We start from the raw sequence: 22314 nt of genomic DNA, 5'->3' as shown, positions 1-22314 counted from the left end.
TCAAGCTTCAATGACATGACATGTCGTTATAGTCTTGGACCACATCATCGAGTTATATGGAATCAAGTCACAGAGTTGGTACCATGTGTACATATGCAGACACAACCCTCTTGAAATGGAACTATAATGGAGTCGACAAGATGGAAGACTTGCTCTACTAACATACTTATTCTTTCTCTTTCAAGGTTATGCTTTCCTAGTTTGATGACATGGAAGGACTTGGTGGGAGGTAGAGGGGCTCAGGGTTATTCCAACACAGGCCCCGATCTTGACTTGCCACATCGACAAAGTCAAAGACCGAGGCCACAAATTCGCTTGAATAACAAAGTCAAAAAGGGTTGACATGTATATATATGTTATGCCTACATGGGCGAAATTGACTTGACTTCGAGCTCACCGTAGTGACAGGTGTGGACAGTTGCTCCTCATTTTGACCAAAATCATCCACACACACACACACACACACACACACACACACACAGAGAGTCATGTGTGAACACTTGCTCAGTTTGACCAAGATGATGAAGAGAGTCCGACTGGGGTCCAGTTTCTATCCAGTGGTTAGTTATGGAGCAGCTAATTGTGGTGGTGGTCCCCGGGGGGCCACAATTAGTAGTATAGTTGTGTTTTTAATTTGATACATACATACATACATACATACATACATACATACATACATGCATGCATGCATACATACATTAACATACATACATACATAGATAAAGTCATGGCTCACATGACTTTCTCTTTATTCCTTTTTTTGATCTGAATAGGAATAGGAAATTGCCATAATGGGTTGAATCAGGTCAAGCAAAGACCCTTTCCCCCCCCCCCCCTCTGATTCCTCCCCCCTGCACAGCTCCCATGGAAGCTTCCTCTCATCATCACACTGCAGAGACCCCCTTATGGGCTTCTGATGCTAGCAGGCGATTCTCGTTGTTAGCCCTCCGATCCAACAACGTTTGCTCCCGACCATCGGATCGTCTCCCTAGCCTCCTCCTCTCCCCCTTTTCGTCTCGCCTCCATGACCTCTCATCCCTGTTCAAAGAGCTCCAACATGAATCCCAGGTGCTCGGAGCCTCCCTCTCGCTGTCGAATGCTCGGAGGATTGAGCAAGAGCTCTCGGACATGGAGAATCTTCTCGAGGAGGAATATTCCTCAAGGTGCTCTCTTTACTTGCTTTTAAGCTTCCCTTACATAGTTTTTCGTATCAAGAGGTTCTATGCTGCTGTTAGAGCGGTCATTGAATCGCTCTCTCTCGATGAGCGATGGTCGAGTCGTGTCATAGCACGCCTCTCAGCGCAGAAGAATGCTCTCACAGAAGGTTTTGGATCTATTAGGTTCAACCCAAAAGACGAAAGTTTGCTCCTTGCCCTCCAAAAGGGTAACCTTGATTTGATGGTTTGTGAACAAATTGCCGATTGCTTAGGGTTTGACAGCTCTGATTATGCCCATGGTTTCTTGGCTGAGTTCATGAAACTGAAGATGGAACGCAAAAGCAAAGAAGATGTAAAGCCCAATAATGTTGAACACTATGTGTTTATTCAGAAGTGTATTGATGTGCTCGAAAAATGTCTTTGTATCGATCCAATCAATGAGACCAAAAATTTGCATGACAATGGACTTTCCACTGCTCCTTTTTTCTCTGATAGGAATGAGAAAAAAGTTGTTCTTCAGAAAGATCTATTCGTTGATCCCATTGATCAATCGAGTAGCAAAGAGAAAAAAGATTTGCTTGAGAAACGTATTGCCATTGACCTTATCAATCATTCAAGGAGCAACGAGAAAGAAGGTTCCCTTGACAAAGGTCTTTCCATGGAGCCAATTGTTCATTCGAGGAACAATAAGGCTGAAGCTTCACATTCATCAAGAACCACCTTGCCGCCCCTTGAGTCCTTTGTTTGCCCTATCATGCAAGAAGTTCTGCTGGATCCTGTGCAAATTGCATCCAAACTAGCCGATGAAAGATCAGCTATTGAAACATGGGTCGCTAGGGGCCGATGCCCCTCAGGCATAGAGCTATCAGATAGCAATTTTAAGCAACATATAGCATCGAAGCAATCCATTGTTGAACGGAGAGGAAGGAACAACAACATAACAGTGAAGATGGCTTGCAATTTCTTGCACCGCACTGTGTCTGGGCCTGGAAGCAAGGAGGACTATATGAAGGCTCTTCAAGTTTTGATATGTCTTTGTGAAGAGGATAGTCTTTTGAAACAGGAGGTTGTTTCGGAGAATGTTATACCTTTATTGGTGCAACTTGCGGAAGCAAACGATTGTGAGTTGAGACAGAAGGCAATATCTCTATTGGATGTCCTTGCAGTTAATGAGGAGTGCCAGGTAGTTATCGTCTAATAATAAAATAGTTTATTGGGCTCTTGGTTATTTGCTTCCCTGATCTATTCCCATTCTCCATGTCCTAAAGGATTATGATTTTGATGTGTAGGAGATCATGTTGGAAATGAATCTTGTAGAGATTGTGGTTAGATCATTGGCTCGTCAGAGTGAAGAGGCACCTTCGTGCATCCAGCTATTGTGTACACTCTCTCATAACAAAGAAATAGCTGAAAGGATTAGCCGCACACCTAGTGTGATCTTGTTCTTGGTGACATTCATTAACAATCCGACTTGCACTGACAATGTGAACACAATCTTCGAAAATCTACCAAAGTGTGATGAGAATGCAGTGATTATGGCAGAGCTCAACATCATGGAGCCCCTCATTGCACGGCTTCAAGAAGGTGAGGTAGAATCATGTTGGGGTGTAGAACTTTGTAAGATCCAAATTACCATAGTAGTACCCTTATGTAACAGTACATTTTTGTACTATGATGGGGTATCCTGGTAAATTGTTTTAGAACTTAACGGTATTATGGTTAATGTCCAAAAAGGTAGGGATATTTTAGTAATTTTTTCCTCTACTGTCCATCCAAAGGGTAGTGCCATTAGGTAGGTGGTTCACTCCATTAGAGATTTTGTACCCTTCATGTTTTTTTTAAATTTTCATTGAATTGCTGCTTCTCCCATCATTTGTGCAATCACTAATATCTTTTATTAGCATTTCCATATCAATGTAAATGCTGTCATTTCCATCTTGTTGTGATAATATTAATGTTGTAAAGGCGTTTGGTTAGGAGCAAAACTACTAGTGTGCAGTGCGTGATCTGAAACTACAATATTGAAGAGTTTTTCTTTTATAATAAATTTATCAGACTTGAGACTTGAACCCACAACCCAAAGATGTTGCAAAGCACAAACTCTATGACAACAACCATCATTCTTATGTTATTAGCTGTGGTCATAACATCATGTTATACATTAGAAATTAGATTTTTAATAGGCAATGTTGTGAATCTATAAGCAATAATTTGTGGAGGCCTTTTATATAAAGGAAATGCATTTACTTCTTAATTTAGCCAGGTAATATTTATATGATTGGTGCTAACATAACATTCTTGAGGTGGATGAATTTGCAGGGGAAACAGAGTCGAGGGTATTGATGGCAAATACATTGGGGCGCTTACATATGTCAGATGTCACTATGAATAAGCTCGTGGAGGCCACTCTTCAAACCCTCGTGCAAATGGTGAGGAGTCTCAATGATGATGAAAGAAAAGCTGCTGTGATGGCACTAGAAAAACTTTCTTCAATACCAGCTGCGAGAGTAGGGCTGCAGAAGTCTGGGGGGACATTGGATTCTCTTGTAAGGATCCTTGGGGCAGGTGTTCGGGATTCACTCAAAACAAGGCAAGGATGTGCGACTATTCTCTCAAATGTATGGTCTTGCAATGCCTTACCATTTGATGACAGCCATATTGTGGAGGCAGTAAAGACATATTTAGGATTGTTAAAACCTCCAACGCCGATGCGTCTGCAACTTCAGCTTTTGCAAGGCCTTCTCAATCTTGCTCAATGCCAGTCATCTTCTTTTGCATTACCCGAACTATTAATGAAGGATTTCAATGCATTTCCTTGCTTGTTTCAGCTTTATATTGCATCAGATGATCTGAGCTTCATACCTCTTCGGTGCTTATGCTTACAGCTTCTCTCATGTGTTGCCTTGAAATTCCCCCATGAAGCAGTGTCGGCAATATTGGCTCAACCTACTTCGATACCTCGCATTGCCAATCTCTTCTCTGACATGAAACGGGAGAATGAGCTAAAATTAGCCTTATCTTTCATTGCATGTCTTCCCAGTAAAGATACTAACATCACCAAGTTACTACTCCAAGAACATGAATTGTTACCAACCCTTATTAATCTCTTGAAAAGCAACAAGAATGAGGAAATAGTGCTGGCAGCACTGACGATTTTGTTGCGTTTCACACTACCTTCCGATAAAGACATGCAAGCAAGTGCAGCAATGGCAGGCACGATTGAGGTCTGTATAGGATTGTTGAGATCTTCAAGTGGAGTTACAGCAAAAGAGAAGGCTGTAAAGGCACTGTGCAATTTCTCAATGAGTACATGGGAGCTTAGCAAGTTGGAGAACAGGAAGAAGAAGAAGAAGAAGAAAAAGAAGAAGAAGATGGGATGCTTTGGGTGCATATATGGAGGGAAAAATGATGAGGGAAAAGACAGAATGCAAGGGTGTAGGGTACATGGAGGGAAGTGTAGTGTGGAGGGCACATTTTGTTTAGTGGAGGCAGGGGCATTGCCAATATTATTAGATGCAATAGGAGAGACAAGAGCATTGAAACCAACGAGTAGTTCAATGCAAGCATCATTGCTTATGGCAATAGGGACATTACTAATCACACAAAAAGGTCCAATAAGCACAAGGGAGGGGTCAATTCCATCCAAAACTAAGGGAGAAGAGATTGAGCAAGTGTCCCTTCTGGAGGGTTGCAAGGCCATCGAAGAAGCGGGTGGTTTTGGTACCATTATTGAATTAATGAGTAGCGAAGTTCCCCAAGTCCAAGAGCTTGCGTCCCGCCTCTGCGAGAAGTTGTTTAGTGTGCCAGACTTCCGGTCCAAGTATGGTGCACAAGCACAACCCCACATTGTCACGCTTTTGTACACGTGTCCACCCAACCTCAAACAGTTGGCTGGCCGCCTCCTCCGCCACTTGGAACTCTTGCAGACCCAGTCCAGTACCTCCATAAGCACTATATCGACCACCTCCTCTCTATTTGGGAGCTCCCCAAGGTCTCTACCACATCATACAGGTGATCAGGCAAGCTGATTTCTCTATCTATAGGGTTTGTTTTGACACTAGGGGGAATGCATAACAAAAATATGCTGGTAGAGCTAAATGCATAACTCTGATTGGTCTGTATAAATTATTGTGTAGTTTATACATACATTTGTGACACTTGTTTTCTTTGGGAGTTTCCAAGCTCCTTGCTACAACTATTCTTTTTCTGTTTCTAACACCGTGGACTCCAATCGTGGGTCTTGTAATATATACAATGAGGAGAGTAGTTCCCATAGATCATTGACATTTATCTATTTGAAGTACACATGGCTAGATTATGGCTAGATTTTGAAACTTGTTCATGTTGAACCAAAATGGAATAGTACGTCACATCTTCAGGCCAAGTGTGGATTTGACTATCCTATTGTGTACAATGCAATGCGTATTGGCTCCCATTGCAAGTTCAGACGTGAGGGTCTTGAATAATCATATCACATTTCCTATCCTAGAAGTTTGTTTTGAGCATGGAATTGAAAGTTTGCATATTTTTCTGTAAGGCTTTAATCATCAAGGAAGCTTGAAATCTTTGCACTTAAGGGAGGATCTTACTTGTTTTTTTTTTTTAACATGTTTGGAGATGTTGGATTGAAACAAGATCCAAATTCAAAATTTCCTTGCAATATCTGTTGGCAACTATTAGTTAATTCATACTCTTGGTTATCCTAGACAATGGTTGTTGCCAATTGCAAAACCTCCCCTCCATTAGAGTCAAAACAATCTCCAACATAGTAGTCCATATACCTCCTCATCTAAGTTTTAGGTCTTCATAGTAGTCCATGGGAAAACAAATGAGAACCAAGTATGCTCTTTAATAGGACACAAGAAACCTTGGCCATGACATGATCAATTGTGAATGAATTCCCAAATTATTAAACTCATAATACACACTCCCAACTAAAGACACAATTTACTCAATAATATCAATAGTGTCAAATCTCAATTGCTACAACAATCTTCATTTGTATTAAGAATAAATCATGATTCTTAATGCATGCACAAAGAGTCACAAATACCGCAACCACAACCTCATCAAACATATCTAAATTTGAAGTTCTTGGATTTACAATGCATTTCTAATGGGTGAGTGTGAGTATGACTTTCCAAGTTCTAACACTTATTTGTGGAGTTAGTTTGTACTTTAGAGTGGCTAATTTGACCCCCATGTCACACTAACGAAACTTCCTAGACTTGCCAACTATGTTGAATGAGTTGAGGTGGATAGCCATTGGAATATTGAAAACTATAGTACCAATAATGTTTACTATTCATGCATGTAGGTGATTTGGATGTGCGAGTATAAACTATAGTACCAAATTCATAGTACGTAATATACTCGAATGCATTGGCAAACATTCTTTTTTATATGAATGCAAACGAATGTGTATGTTATCAAAAACATTCTTATGTTTTTTTTTACACTTTTTACCTTAACTTTCTTACCTTAAAATTTTGTTTACCTTATAATAAATAATGAATACAAAAGTATGGTATTTATCATACTTCGAGGGTGTTTACCATACTCGAATGATTGATTCACGTATGGTTCATACTATGGTACCAATAATGTTCACTATTCATGCATGTATGTGGTTTGGTATATATAACAAGTGCTGATCTAGATATCTTTTGAGATTTATGATTTGACACTTAGAATCCAACGGTGGCAACATTGAGTTATTGCTAATTATATAATAAGTCAGCATAATGTAGATTTAAAACTCTTGTAGATTTGGAGGAACAAAGTGCATAGGTTATATCCGAACAATAATTGGGCTCACTAGAAAAAGGAAAGGAAAGAGTTTGATTGGATTGATTTCTGTATCACTTTGACGGTTTGACTATCGTATATGTTGCCATTCATGTTCATCTATAATCATTTCAAGAATCTATGGGCACCATCTTAGTCTTTTCTAACAAATTATTCAAAAAACCCTCCGGAGACCTTGCAAGTAACATTGCTCTCCTTGGCCATTAATCGCCCGCTGATTTACGAATTAATTCATTCTTGCAAAAATCGACCGAGAATTAAATGTTTTGCAAGTTCTCTAAATGCATCTCGCCCCGATAAATAGCCGGCATTAGTTTCATAGACAATTAAATTAAATTATAGGGCAAAAAGACTCAGGGAAAATGCTCCCGAGTTTCACTTTATTTGCAGGAATGACCCTCTTCGTCTTGGGAGAGAATAAAAATGAAGAAGCGATGAATAAACTGTCAAGGGCATTCCCCAAAATATCCAAAACAGGGGAAGAGAGAGAGAGAGAGAGAGAGAGAGAGAGAGAGAGAGAGAGAGAGACATTATTTACGAAAAAGAAGAAGAAGAGAGAGACATTTGGAAAAATAGAAATCTTCGTAACAATGGAAATGCCATAGGAACCTATGTCTCTCTGCCTTTGGAGCTCTGCACAAATCCTTCGTAAAATGCTTCGGAAGGGAGAGGAATGGTGATGCCCATTCATGCTTCAAACGAGAAAAAAATAAAGGAGAAAATGAGAAGAAGGAGAATTGAGAGAGGTTTTGCGAGTAGAAACTATGGGAGTCCAGAGTATTATTTGGCATTACTAAAAGATTGTGCCAATAACAAAGACCTAAAAGAAGGTAATTGTCTGTATTTGGACATCCTACACAAGGGATTACTTGACAAGAGCCCTTATTTAGGGAGGGCTTTGATAAGCATGTATGCTAGATGTGGCAATATGGAAAAGGCTACCGAAATTCTTGAAAACCTTTGTGTCCGTGATGTTGTGTCTTGGTCTATCTTAATCACATCATATACTAATCAAAGGAAATCTAGAGAATCCCTCCTTTGCTTTGAACGAATGCGAGACGAGGGAATATTCCCTGATCCAATTGCTTTCACATGCATTTTGAAGGCATGTGGTCGTATACAAGATATCAATAAGGGTAAAGAGATACACAATGAGATCATTAGTAATGGGATTTTAGGAAAAGATGCTGTTTTGGATAATGCATTGGTTGACATGTATGCCAGATGTGGTTCATCAATGAAAGCACATCAATTGGTAAATGAACTTGTTGTTCGAGATGTGGTTTCTTGGAATGCATTAATTTCTGGATATGCTCAACAAGGACATTGTGAAGATGCATTGATCTGTTTTAGAAGAATGTATATTGAGGTTATCTCTCATGATGCAATTACTTTCACTTGTGCATTAAAAGCATGTGGCAGCATAGGATCAGTTCATAAAGGTAAAGAAATACACACTGAGGTCGTCAGTAGACGCATGTTGATGAAAGACATTGTTTTGGGAAATGCTTTGGTGGATATGTATGCCAAATGTGGTGAAGTAAGAAAAGCCCAAGCAATGTTTCATGAGATTCCCGTCCATGATGTAATCTCTTGGAATGCATTGATTTCTGGCTATGTCCAGAAAGGGCAAGGTGAAGATGCATGGAATTGTTTTGAATGTATGCAAATTGGTGGGACCTCACCTGACTCAATCACCTTTACTTGTATGCTGAAGGTATGTGGGTGGATAGGAGCACTTGATAAAGGAAAACAAATCCATGATGAGATCATTCGTAATGGGTTGTTACAAAAAGATATTGTTTTGGGAAACTGTCTGGTGGACATGTATGCTAAATGTGGTGCACTGGCAAAAGCACAGGAAGTTTTTAATGAGCTTCCTATCCAAAATGTAAGCTCCTGGAATTCATTGATTGTGGGATATGCCCAACATGGTCAACTTAATGATGCTTTTAATTATTTTGAAACGATGCAATATGATGGTCAATCACCCGATGTGAACACTTTCGCTGACATCTTGAAGGCTTGTGGAAACATAGGAGCAGTTGATAAGGGCAAACAAATTCACCATGAGATTGTCAATCAGGGATTGCTAGAAAAGCATACTGTGCTTGGCAATGCTGTGGTCGATATGTATGCGAAATGTGGTAGATTGGCAGAGGCGAGACATGTACTTTATGAGCTTCCAATTCGCGATGTAGGATCATGGTCTATGCTGATGGCTGGATATATTCAGCAAGATCAGTTTCTGGATGTGTTGGATTGTTTAGAACAAATGCGATGTGACAACAAATTTCCAGATACAATCATCTTTCTTTACGTCTTGAAGGCATGTGGCAACATAAGAGCAATCAGTAAGGGTGAACAAATATATGAGGAGATTGTGAAAAAGGGCTGGTTGGAGAAAAGTATTGCCCTTGGAAATGCTCTAGTTGATATGTATTCAAAATGTGGTGTAATGGCAAAGGCACAACAGGTGTTTGATGAGCTTCCTGTTCGGGATGAGGTCTCTTGGAATGCATTGATTGGTGGATTTGCTCAGAATGGGAAAGTTAAAGCTGCATTCAAGTGTTTTGAGGAAATGAAAAGTGATGGTTTTCATCCAAATGTGGTTACATTCACTTGCTTGTTGAAAGCATGTGGCAATATGGGAGTAATTGATAGGGGTAAGCAGATTCATGAGGAAATAGTTAACCAAGGATTGTTAGAAAAGCATTTCCTTCTTGGCAATGTTTTAGTGGACATGTATGCCAAGTGTGGTATGCTTCCAAAAGCAAAACAAGTACTCAATGAGCTTCCGATTCGTGATGAAGCCTCTTGGAATTCTCTCATTACTGGATACACCTTGCAAGGGCATGGTGAAGAAGCATTGATTTGCTTTGAAAAGATGCAAAATGATGGCCTCTTTCCAAATGCTATCACATTCACCAGTATCTTGAAAGCATGTGGTAGCATCAAGGCACTCGACAAGGGGAGAAAAATTCATGAAGAGATTGTGAGCAAGGGATTGTTGGGGAAAGATGCAATATTGGGCAATGCTCTTGTCGATATGTATGGAAAATGTGGTGATCTACTTAAAGCACAACAAGTGTTTGATGGGCTTCTTGTTCGAGATGTGATATCATGGAATGCTTTAATAGCAGGGTATTCCCAACATGGATATGGTGAAGATGCATTGAACCGTTTTCAAATAATGCAAAATGATGGTGTTACACCAGATTCGGTTACCATCAGCTGCATCTTGAAAGCATGCAGCAGCATAGAAGCACTAGATAAGGGAAGACAAATTCACAATGAGATTTTAAGCAAGGGATGGTTGAGAAAAGATGTTGTTATAGGTAATTCTCTGGTTGATATGTATGTCAAATGTGGAGCATTATCAAAAGCGCGACAAGTATGTGATGAGCTTCCTATTAGAGACATAGTTGCATGGAATGCATTGATCACAGGATATGTTCACAAAGGGGAGGGTGAGAATGCATGCAAATGTTTTGAGCAAATGAAAGGCAATGGCATTTGTCCAGATGTGGTTACATTTACTTGTATCTTAAAAGCGTGTGGCATCATTGGTGCTATCGATATGGGGCAAGAAATCCATGACGAGATTGTGGATAAGGGTTTTCTTGAGAAGCATATTATGCTTGGTAATGCGTTGGTGGATATGTACACCAAATGTGGTGATGTAAGAAGAGCACAAGAGGTGTTCGATGAACTTAATGTTCGAGATATAGTTTCATGGAATACAATGATTTCAGGATATACTCAATTGGCAATGAGTGAGGAAACCTTTAACTGTCTCAGACAGATGCGAGCCGATGGCCTTTCTCCCGATGCATTCACATTCACTTGTATTTTGAAGGTGTGTGGGAGCATGGGAGCCATCGATAAGGGCACAAAAATTCATGATGAGATCGTTGCCAAGGGCTTGCTAAACAAGCATATTATGCTTGGCAATGCATTAATAGATATGTATGCCAAATGTGGTGACCTAGGAAAGGCACAGGAGCTATTCAATAAGCTTCTCAACCGAGATACAGTCACTTGGAATGCATTGATCTCAGGGTATGCCCAACAACGCTGTACTTGGCAAGCATTGAATGCTTTCAAAAGGATGCAAATTGAGGGTCAATTTGCCGATGTGGTCACATTTCTCTCAGTTTTGAGTTCATGTAGCCATTCAGGACTATTGAATGAAGGTCAGATGTACTATACAAAGATGGTGAACACATATGGGATGAGTCCAAGTTTAGAGCATCAAACATGCATGGTTGATCTATTTGGTCGAGTTGGGCTCTTTGATAAGGCAATGGAAGTGATAAAAAGCATGGATTCCCCAAATTATCCGGTCTGGTGTACTCTTCTGGGTGCATGTCAAACATGGGGTAATGTAAAACTTGGACATGTGTGTTTTGAACAAGCAATAATGATTGATAATACTGGTGGGGCTGCGTATACTTGTATGGTTAATATTTATGCCAGTGCTGGCTTACATGAAGATGCAAGAAATACAGAGACATTGAGAATACAACAGAGAAGAAGCAGCTTGGACAGTGTCGCTCCGTTTTGTGGTTAATGAATCATGCCAGTGTTGCTCTATGTTGGAAGCATCAAATGCGTGGAATATTATGCAATGAAGAGGTGCTGCTGGGTAATGAGAATTAGTCAGATGAACAAATCATCTGCTTAACTTGTAAATTTGTGAAGTATATAGAAAATATTTGATCCTTTCCATTTATTGGAACATGAAAACTGGATCCACTTGGGAAACAGTTCACAATACTCAGAAAACAAATTCAGGTTAAAATTTTCATTACCCTCTACAATAAAATAATTATGTTTTAAACACATTATAACCTTTTATTTCTAACGGAACGTTTTGGATTTAATTGTTATAACCTTGTTAAGCTGGATAGATGTTTTGATTTTTTCCCTTTTTATTGTACTCACAAATCAAAGGAAAGTAAAATCTTTCACAACAGATTTGGCCTATCGTTAAAAGATTAGAATAGCAGTTTGGTTGCTGGTAGAGAATACACCTCATTGTGCTACCCATCATTAAATGATTTGCTCAACTGTTTAGTACTCACATTAGACAATAATTGTGAATCCTCACCTTAATTATTGAAGTTAAACATTCTGGAATTTATGCTGGTTAAAATTCAATAATTTCTCCACAATACAGTATTGAAACATAATACTATGCAATTTCACATTTCTAAAATTCCTTTGTAAATGCATGGGGATAATGAATCTCAAAGTCCTTAGGAATTTAATGCTTTCTACAACACGTTCTTACACTACGATCAACTATCTCTTTCTATCATTGATTCCTCTTTTATGTAACAGGTAGAAAGCATTGGCTCAAAGAATATTATCAAGTCTCAAATTTCAAACAACAAAACCCGAAGTCAAAATGTTAAAGAAAATAATATATTAATTTTATAGAGAAGAACCCTGATGACAAAAAATTATCTCCATTAAAGTTCCTAAGATGGTCAATGACCAGATTTCTTCCCTTCTTTTTATCACAAGCTTTCCATGTGTAAATCATAGATAAACTATATTTCATGATTCCTTTTTTTCTATGATATTCGCAACTACATTTCGAGATTTCATCTTTTTTGATGATATTCGCTTTTGAGAATATAACTCTCCAATTCATTCCGTTAATCATCCTTGAAACTTGTGACCATTGCAAAGTTGGCATGAGGAGATTTAAGATTTCTGTTGCATCACCAACAGCTTCCTTTCCTCTAAAACAAGAAAAATAATATCAAAAAATAATTAATCAGTGAAACATAATTCTTTAGGTTATCATTTACATATATTAAGAATTTGAGCTGGAAGCATAAAAAATTTGAGGTTTTAGCCATAATTAAAAAAATGTGTTCTCAGCTTGGCTTTTCTAACCTTCCATTTCTGTTCTTTCAAGTCTTGAAGACAATCATATAAATCCGTTTGCTTTTCAAGCACCGCTCGTAAAGTCTAAAAAGACATCAAGAGAACCCATAAGACCAATTTGTGGATGTGCAGGCCCACGTTTGTGTATTTCTATGTATATGCATGTATCTGCAAATGCATATGTATATGGTGTACGAATACATATAAATAACCTGTGTATCTATATATATAATGTGTATGCAATTTTTTTATTAAAGCAAAAATCATATTACAAATACAAAACTTAATATTATCAAAGATGATTACAAAACATGTATATATGTATATGGTGTGTATTATCAAAGATTATTACAAAACATGTATATGTATATGGTGTACGAATACATATAAATAACCCGTGTATCTATATATATAACATGTGTATGCAAATTTTTTATTAAAGCTAAAATCATATATTTGTCCTACTTTATATCACCAAAAACAATGTGAAGATATTTGCCCACTTACCTTGCGAGTTTCAGCCAATTCTGCCTCTAAAAACCGTATGCGATCCAACGACGCATCCAGAAGGGCTTCCTTTGAAGAATAAGGATCTTGAACCTTACTCAAGAGGGTAATCTTTTCTTCTAACCTATCCAACCTCCTCCGGATGCCGGGTGAAGTGTCTACATACACTGATGGATAGAATGGATATTGAGCATCAACATTTGAGGGTTGTATACCTTGGAATTGGGGAGGCCTAGAGTAAGTGTTTAGATGTTTGGCTCCCATATTTTTGTTGTTACTTGGACGGGGAAATGAACGAACAGCTGACGCAAGGTTGACAAAAATAACCATAACAACTGCTAGTATCCCCTGAAATAGTTTGCCAAGAGGTAGAACCATATATTCCATTGTCATGTTCCCTGGGATACAAAAAACATTTTTGGAATCAGAAACTTTATATCCAGTATAGAATGGCATATGCAAGAGTACATAGTGAAGAAAGGGCGTGAGGTCATCAGTTTGATACACCGATGTAGCATGTAGAGTAGGATAACTGCTACATGGTGAAGGGCTTTTTTGATACAGCCTAGTAGCTTATCGCAAGGGTCAATATATTAGAATTGAAAGGGAGAAAAAGAGAGACCTTCGACATTCTTGATTGAAATGTCTCCTCTCCATCCACAATCAATGGCCTTATCCACTACTGGGATTGATTCTGCCCTCATTAAGTCTCGAGATGGTGCCATTTCAGCTAAGGTCCTACTTGCATTTCCTCGTAACTAAGTAAAAGAAAAAATAATAATAATTGTTAGATAAGTTTTTTATCAAACTTAAAAGCATTAGTTTGGTAAGTTTTCTATCAAACACAACACACTAGATGCCACATCTGAAATTAATTTAAACATCTACTAAATAAATAGAAGAAAAAGCCAAATCTTTAACAAAATGAAATAAACCATCCAAAAATATTGTTAAAGAAAATACGCCTAATTTCAAGAGCTTGCACGTTCTACATTTCATGACATAACTAAATCTATTAAACCGCATATGGTACTAGGTTTCCATCAATTACCAGTTTTCGTAAAGCTGTCTTACAGATTCAAAGAGCTTGTTTGCTGTCAGTTATTATATGAACACAAGCATCTATCCACTAGAATTTCTCTTTGTCTCTAAATAACACAACCTTCTACTTCAATTTACATATGAGTGTTTTAAAGACTTGAAAAGCATCTGGATCACTAAATTTCCTACCTTTTCAGTAAATATGCAACATAATATTTTAGTTTGCTTTTGTCCTTTCATATTTAATGGTATGTGAGTTTAATAAAATATAACGGAGGAAAGATTAACAGAAAGAAATAATAATACCTCTTCCCGAACAGGAGTCAACGTGGGGTGATGTACAATACTGCTTTGAGGTGACAAAACATCATCCACATCTGACCCAGACTCAGCTGTAGATAAATCTGATTCTTTGCTCTAGAATAAAATTTCAAAACTTATAAAATGGCATTTATAGACATACATAAAGAACTTCTTGATTTTGAATTACTAACAGCAATTGTTTTTAATGTATTTTTATAAAGAAAGTAAATATAATCTCCACTTAAAAAATAACCTACTGAAATACTTTAGCTTCTCATTAGAGTAATGTAAATATACGATAGTGATGTGTAAAGCTATCAACCTTTCTCGACATAGTTTTCATGGAATACTCCACACCATCACACACAGTGACAATATGTCTTGCTTTCTTTACGTCACCATCCATAACTGCCTGAAATCCAACCTTTAATGTCAGTTATTTCAAATATCCAAACCCCCATTCTGTTTTTACTTAAAAATCATATCTATACACAGATGCACAGAAGAAATTTACTTAAAACATGCCAATATGGTTCAAATTTACTTAAATATGCTCAGTCAAAGAAGGTATTCCTTAATGGAAAAAATATCATTAAATCTAATGGGAAAATATCAAAGAGATGAACAATTTTGATCTCCTTTCTTCTGCCTGTGTAAAACTAAATCCTTACAGCCTGACAAAAGTGCTAAATATGGATGCATGAACAATGAAAAATATCCTTAAAAATTCCGAAGTGATGTGAATGATTTTCATCTCCTTTCTGCTCTCTGTAAAGTTGGACAAAAGTACTACTCATGCATGTGTGAACAATGTATTAACAAAATATTATCACAAAACTATCAGAAGGAATTGATTAAGAAAATTATTATGGATCTATTGCTTGAATGAAATATGGAATCCATGCAGATGAAATACGCAAATACTACCCATGGATGGATGAACAATGAGCTGACAAACCTTAGCACAACTACCATAAGAAATAAGGAACTGATTAGGGCATTTATTATGGATCTATTTCTTGAATGAAATATGGAATCATTGCAGATGAAAATTGCAAATATTATTCATGGACGGATAAGCAATGAGCTGACTTCTTAGCACAACTACCATACGAAATTGATAGAAGTAATCAATAGATCAATTTCTTGCAGGAAAAAAATCCTCAGATCAATAAACAGCTCCAAGAATATCCTTATTTTATTGGCATATTCTTCAACAAAAAAGTCAGTATTAATAAATCAGATATTTCCTCTTTATGAAGTTGGCCAAGTTAATAATTTTAACTCACACTCAAAGGCCTGGTACAATTTTCACATATATTTTCTATTTTTGAAGTTGGCCATATTTGAAGTTGGCCAAGTTAATGATTTGAACTCTAGCTCAAAGGTCTGGTACAATTTTCAAAACCTTCGGTCTTTGATTTAGCATATTTGTGGTTATAAAAAATTATCAAAAAATAGATTTTTTATTGCTCTCTAAAGTGAAATATAGATCAGCAACTCAAATTTGAAAAATGTGAGCTTTGATTCTGAGTGTAAAAAAAATATCGATGTTAACAAAGAGAAAAAAAGATTCACACAAGGAAGAAAAGGCTAAAATAATCAGTATAGTGAAGTGATGAATAAATTTGACATTATTACTAGATCAGCAGATAAACTTTTGGGATATCGGAATGATAAGAGAAATATAGATCAGCAACTCAAATTTGAAAACTTGAGCTCTGATTCTAAGCAGAGGATAAAAAAATATCAATGCTAACAAGTAATTGATATTCACTCCAATATGACATTACAAAATATAAAAAATATTCACACAACGAAAAATGGAGCGAAGTAATTGATAAATTTGACATTATATTAGATCCTTTTGGGATATCGGAATGATAAGAGATAGATCAGCAACTCAAATTTGAAAACTTGAGCTCTGATTCTAAGCAGAGGATAAAAAAATATCAATGCTAACAAGTAATTGATATTCACTCCAATATGACATTACAAAATATAAAAAATATTCACACAACGAAAAATGGAGCGAAGTAATAGATAAATTTGACATTATATTAGATCAGCAGATATACTTTTGGGATATTAGAGTAATAGATAAAACTCACAATGTAATTGAAAATAAACAAACAAATACACATCTTTACCTGCATAATAACTGGATCGTTCCACGGACCTTTATCAGAGTACATACACCCACCCTCATTTGGGCAACGACAATCTCCACCAAGAAAATCTGGCAGCTGACTGTATACAGTGCAAAGAAACTAGATTCAACTTTCCAAAACCCTTTTCAAATGTTTTACGATCTATTGACATTGATAAAAGTCAAATTCAACTCTAATTTAACATATATTTTGAGATATTGAAATTTTTTCAAAGACGATAAATACCTTGCATCAATCACCTCTAGAAGTTTGCTTTGGAACTTATTTCCTAACACCTACAAAAACAGCTCTCTCTCTGTCACTCTCTCTCTCTCACTCTCTCAATCTATCTATCTCTCTCCCCTCTCCCTCCCTCCTCACGTGGATGTATCTTTTGGTCTGATAGGTCATTTGGCATTTCAAATACATTAATGTAACATTTTATTTCTGTAGAAGTCATAACATTGAACAACTTCAAATCTAACCATCGGCTCAGCCCCATTCCATGATCATTTTTAGCTGTCTGATACACCAAATATTACTATCCCTATATACAATGATTTGTACCTAACCTCACAATGAAAGCCAAAAATTAAAGTTGCAGGGAGAGGAACATATAAATTAGATTAAACTGTATAAGTAGGATCAATAATGGAAGTTATACTAAAAAGTCCTCTTGAGATAACAAAGTACATTACATTACATTGATTAAATCAAGATTTCTTTATTTTATACATTCTTACTAAACAATACCCCACAGAACAACTAAGAATTGAGGACAAAATTTAAAAAAACGTTTTCATATTAAATGGTAAGGGTTACAAAACTACTTACAGTTATTTTTGCTGCAGTTTTTGGATCTAAAAACCCTTTAATCGAATTCCATATAAGCCTGAATCCTGGCCCAGCATTCACAATGAACATCCTATGCAATGTCTGGAATACAAAAGAAAAAACATTAATGTAGTAGACATGAGATAGAAAATTTATTAATGCAAATACTAACTCATAAAGGACCCACTTCTGGATAGTTTTCTGAATCAAGCTTTTGGATCTGTGCCAGAAGTTCTTTGGCTGTTTTGTTATAGCTCAGAATACCCTGCCCGTAAATAGACAGCATTGAACAAATCTCATTATCAGCATATATTTCAAGTAAAGTGGCAATAATAACAATATACACACGAAATTAAGAAGAGAAAATAAGCAACCTCCATAAAACCATAAAACCATGGAGATTCAAATATTTAGTTCCCAAAAGTTGATATCTTAAAAAAAATTGATTGAAACCGGAGTCAAAGCACCATACTTTGTACATTTCAAGATTTAAGAAAGAAGAAGATCAGTAGTACAACATCTGAAATATCTTAAGAAATAAAACAGATTGCAACATACCAAACCATGAACATCAAGAATGGTTGTTGTAGAGTCGATGTGTCTCTTTGTTGCGACCGAACATGCTGGGAATTTCTTATTCAAGGACTTCTCAAACTCTAGAACATGGTACTTGAGGAATCTGTCCATAGAAGTGACTTGCATCAGCTTGTTAGCTTGAACCTGCCATAGTCTCTCTATGTACACAGGCCTCCCCTCTTTGTCCACTCCATGTGAGCCATGAGGATAGTATTTCTTCACTTCATTAATCTCAGTATAATGAAAATCCTAAAAACAAAAAAGGGAATTTATCATTAATATTCAAATTAGAGAAAAACTTTTACAGACAATTCCAAGGATGTCCAAGCCAAAATCATCATAACTTATCTATCAAGACATACAATGTACCCACTTTCTTTGACAATATATAGCAAAAGTTTGCATTGATATGAGTTACAATTAATTTGCATTGAACTAATCTTTACATCTGAAACTTATGTAGATAGATTTCCTACCTCCTCAATTGTATCTGCACAAAACTCCATTCTCCATTGAAGCATATCAACCCACATTTTTTTGGTTTTTAAGATATCAAATTTGCGAGCTTTCAAAAACCTGAATTAAAACATTAGAAAAATAAAATATCTTAGAAAAGCTTTGCTTAAATAATAAAACCAATAATAGTCCAATAAATTCAAAAGCATCAGCTGCATTGCATCAAAAGCACTAAACTAATTTCATAGAACAAATACTTTGCAAAATGGAGCACGGGCTAACTCTCTATATACAGATGAAAAATTGTTCATTTATACCTTGCACATTGCATCAAACCATACGTACAAAATTTGACTAAAAATATTCAACAGCAATGCCTATATATGCATCTCATATTGTTCCTTCCACACTTTCACATAAACAATCAATCCCATGTAAAAATAACTATAATACGGTAAGGACATGAAACATTGAACCTCTTAGAACGAGATCAGAACAATAAGCAGCAATTAAAGTCATCGCAAATATCTTAATTCTCTTCTTTGGCTAATATTCATGGTAGAAAGCTAACCTTCCATGTAAAAATAACAATAATACGGTAAGGACATGATACATTGAACCTCTTAGAACGAGATCAGAACAATAAGCAGCAATTAAAGTCATCGCAAATATCTTAATTCTCTTCTTTGGCTAATATTCATGGTAGAAAGCTAACCTTCCATGTAAAAATAACAATAATACGGTAAGGACATGATACATTGAACCTCTTAGAACGAGATCAGAACAATAAGCAGCAATTAAAGTCATCGCAAATATCTTAATTCTCTTCTTTGGCTAATATTCATGGTAGAAAGCTAACCTTAGGAGAATGTGATAATCATCATGTCGAGCTGGTAGCAGATTCTCTTCCAGAAGTATTTGGCGAAACCCCTCAACTGCTATCTGGTCTTGCTCATCCCTTATGTCTCTAATTTCAAGTGTGCCAACATGTTTCCTTCGTCGCCTTGTCAATGAGTTTCTTAGCTTCTTTGAATTCATCTTTGCTATCGCTCTCAGTGCACCTATTTTTGTCTTGCCCCTTCTTTCATCATCAGTGTCTCGCTCCACATCAGATTTCCCATCCCTTCCTTCAGATGCCATACTAAGCAAACTTGGATGCTACATAATACAAACATAATTTTTCAAGATTAGTAAGATATATACTCAATCACATGACCACATTTACCATATCAATATATCTTATGGGAAACAATGTGCCAACAGTCAGAGCATGTTAACTACATAAATTCTCAGTTTTATTTATTTCCCCAAACGCCCTTCCATTATTTCCCCAAATGCATTTGACAGCCCCCACTCAAGAAAATGATACCTGCTATTTGGGCAATCATATGGCCAATTCATCCACTTCTTCAGTTAGATGTGCTACTTGAGTAATTGGATAATCATTTCTCTCTCTTCAGGAGGATTGATTGAGGACAGTTGGGGAAATAATGAAAACTCAAGGAATTGTGGGAAACAAATAAGAACGAACTTCAGTGTTTTTACCTTTTAAATATGCCGATACTAGATTACGTAAAACATTGAAGATCACAGAATACAGTAAAAATAATCCTTTTTTATTAGATTGTTTATAGCTACTCAAGTGATGCATTGATAGAGTAGGGTAATCAATTCTTTCAGAGTAGCTAATCTATAATCCAATATAAATCAATTAGAAATAGGCATCAGTTCTCTCTAAATCCTTAAATAATAATGAGATTTTGTTTCCATTATCTAGCATTGAACTTGAAAAAGATAAAATGTTTCGGGAATAATGAAATCAGATCTAATCTGATTAAAAAAATATCTCATGAGAAAAGCAGAGAATCCCTTCAAGGAACACAAACACGAAAAGAAAGCATTAAATGACCAAATGCAGTTAAAACGGGAAATCGTCGATGTTGTGAATAAGGAAATCAATAGAAGGAGAAAAACATAATAGTATCTATATGTATGTGCGTGCACATGTGTGTGAGTTCATATGCGCATGGGTGTGTCTGAGTATGCATATATATTTATGTATAGATAGATGTATGAATATATATTTATGTATAGATAAATGTATGTATAAGCATTTATGCATGCAGTTATAGGCCATATAGGTGTAGGTATCTGCATTCATGCATATATGTATGGGTATTTGGAAAGGTTATATGCACGTGCCAATAAAGCTCTCTAATGCGGAGCTTAGTGCACGTTTCTCCAAAATGCTAATATAGTGCTAATGAAATGTTGATATAACAATGTAATGGCCTGAATGTTAATGTGATGTTAAATGTAACTAATTAAATTTCCAAAAATGCTATAAGAATGATAACATAAAACTAACATATATTCATCACATTGTCCACGATGCTAATATAATGTTAAGACCTAAAATCGATCAAATTCTTAAAATCCTTACTTATATCGCCAAGGATGCTGATGTCGAGCTAATATATACAATACTACTAAAAAGCTAATGGGTAATTAGATCTCCTCCGAAGCTTATATAATGCTAGAATGTATAATTAGATCACCCACAACGTTAATACAAAGATAAATAATAATAACTTAGATCTACCAAATGCTAATATAGACCTATATACCCTCCAATGCTAATACAAAGATAAAAATGTCTTTTTGAATAGCTGAAAAAGTTAACACGGTACTAACAGATCTCTAGAATGCTAATTCAAATCTCAATAGACTAATTGAATGGCCCAAAATACTTAATGATAGATTATATCACAGAGATAGCTACAGTTTAAAGCAACATTTTTCAAACATAGATAAAATCGTTACTGCTTGGTCATAGCTATCATAAAGATAGCTTTCAAAGATCAAAAGAACAAAAACAAAACCCTAAGCGTCAAAACATCTAAAATGAGGCAGTAAAAAAAACGAAAGAGAGGGGAAAAAAAGAGATGATGATATGAGGAATACAGATATTTGGAATTTTCGGATGCAAAACTGATGTTTTCAGAGAAAGAGAAAAATGAGAAAATGGTTGCATGATGCGAAACTGTTTCGTTTCTTTCAGAGAGAGAACGAGAGAGAGAGAATAGGAATAGGGTTTTATGATTCAAACCTGTTTGTGTTGTTGTCTTTGTTGTTTGTCTGTGTTTGTTGTTAAGTGCTGGTGTGGTGAATGTAAAAGATTGACAGATTTCGAGAAGCAGGGGAGGGTAAGAAGGATCAACGGCACATGGGAAACCCTAAATTTATAGCGGGGGAAGGATGGAACCCTAAAAAACTTGAAATGGATGGGAGAGAGTTTCGCCGACAGAGCTTAACAGAGGCTTACTGGGTTAGAGAGAGAGAGAGAGAGAGAGAGAGAGAGAGAGAGAGAGAATGGATGCTCTGTCTGACTAGAGAGGAGGGAGGCAATTCACACTCACAGTATGAAAGAGGAGGAAAAGGAATGGGGCCATCCCATACATACATACATACATACTGATACATACATACATACTGATACATACTTACATACATACATACAGACATATATACATGCATGCATGCATGCATGCATACATAGGTATAATAGATAGATAGACTGA

At 36.5% G+C, this 22314-nt stretch overlaps 3 protein-coding genes across 3 annotated transcripts; 2 read left to right on the top strand and 1 right to left on the bottom strand.

The window, feature by feature from the left end:
* The first annotated feature begins 843 nt into the window (after positions 1-843).
* LOC147867870 (U-box domain-containing protein 43-like) lies at positions 844-5451 on the top strand. Its single transcript, XM_087315771.1, has 3 exons — positions 844-2340; positions 2447-2741; positions 3477-5451. The coding sequence occupies exons 1-3, from the start codon at positions 865-867 to the stop codon at positions 5183-5185; spliced, it is 3480 nt and encodes a 1159-aa protein (XP_087171897.1). The 5' UTR covers positions 844-864; the 3' UTR covers positions 5186-5451.
* A 2059-nt stretch (positions 5452-7510) lies between these two features.
* Positions 7511-11627, top strand: LOC147867869 (pentatricopeptide repeat-containing protein At2g39620-like). Its single transcript, XM_087315770.1, has one exon. The coding sequence runs from the start codon at positions 7639-7641 to the stop codon at positions 11536-11538; it is 3900 nt and encodes a 1299-aa protein (XP_087171896.1). The 5' UTR covers positions 7511-7638; the 3' UTR covers positions 11539-11627.
* A 754-nt stretch (positions 11628-12381) lies between these two features.
* On the bottom strand, positions 12382-22107 carry LOC147867868 (phosphatidylinositol/phosphatidylcholine transfer protein SFH8-like). Its single transcript, XM_087315768.1, has 14 exons — positions 21843-22107; positions 19593-19891; positions 18754-18853; positions 18260-18526; positions 17889-17966; positions 17702-17803; positions 17114-17163; positions 16868-16967; positions 15040-15129; positions 14721-14831; positions 13996-14131; positions 13374-13771; positions 12876-12950; positions 12382-12718 (listed from the first exon to the last, which is right to left on the bottom strand). The coding sequence occupies exons 2-14, from the start codon at positions 19871-19873 to the stop codon at positions 12698-12700; spliced, it is 1809 nt and encodes a 602-aa protein (XP_087171894.1). The 5' UTR covers positions 19874-19891; positions 21843-22107; the 3' UTR covers positions 12382-12697.
* Between the last annotated feature and the right edge of the window lie 207 nt (positions 22108-22314).

This window comes from Azolla caroliniana, unplaced genomic scaffold (assembly GCF_043228905.1).
Source record: "Azolla caroliniana isolate FFs.n. ecotype wild unplaced genomic scaffold, voAzoCaro1.0.p SCAF_2, whole genome shotgun sequence".
NCBI lineage: Eukaryota > Viridiplantae > Streptophyta > Polypodiopsida > Salviniales > Salviniaceae > Azolla > Azolla caroliniana.
The sequence above is the reverse complement of the archived record's forward strand: the minus strand, read 5'-3'. Positions and strand labels throughout refer to the sequence as shown.

What these genes read in the sequence shown, in the direction of transcription:
- LOC147867870 (XM_087315771.1), top strand. Translation starts at nt 865, where the DNA reads ATGGAAGCTTCCTCTCATCATCACACTGCAGAGACCCCCTTATGGGCT. An exon ending in CAGTTAATGAGGAGTGCCAG is followed by an intron (nt 2,341 to 2,446) that starts GTAGTTATCGTC and finishes TTTGATGTGTAG; the next exon opens with GAGATCATGTTGGAAATGAA. An exon ending in CATTGCACGGCTTCAAGAAG is followed by an intron (nt 2,742 to 3,476) that starts GTGAGGTAGAAT and finishes ATGAATTTGCAG; the next exon opens with GGGAAACAGAGTCGAGGGTA.
- LOC147867868 (XM_087315768.1), bottom strand. Translation starts at nt 19,873, where the DNA reads ATGGCATCTGAAGGAAGGGATGGGAAATCTGATGTGGAGCGAGACACT. An exon ending in ATTCAGAAAACTATCCAGAA is followed by an intron (nt 17,804 to 17,888) that starts GTGGGTCCTTTA and finishes TTTGTATTCCAG; the next exon opens with ACATTGCATAGGATGTTCAT. An exon ending in TTCAATCAAGAATGTCGAAG is followed by an intron (nt 13,772 to 13,995) that starts GTCTCTCTTTTT and finishes TTTGTATCCCAG; the next exon opens with GGAACATGACAATGGAATAT.
- LOC147867869 (XM_087315770.1), top strand. Translation starts at nt 7,639, where the DNA reads ATGGTGATGCCCATTCATGCTTCAAACGAGAAAAAAATAAAGGAGAAA.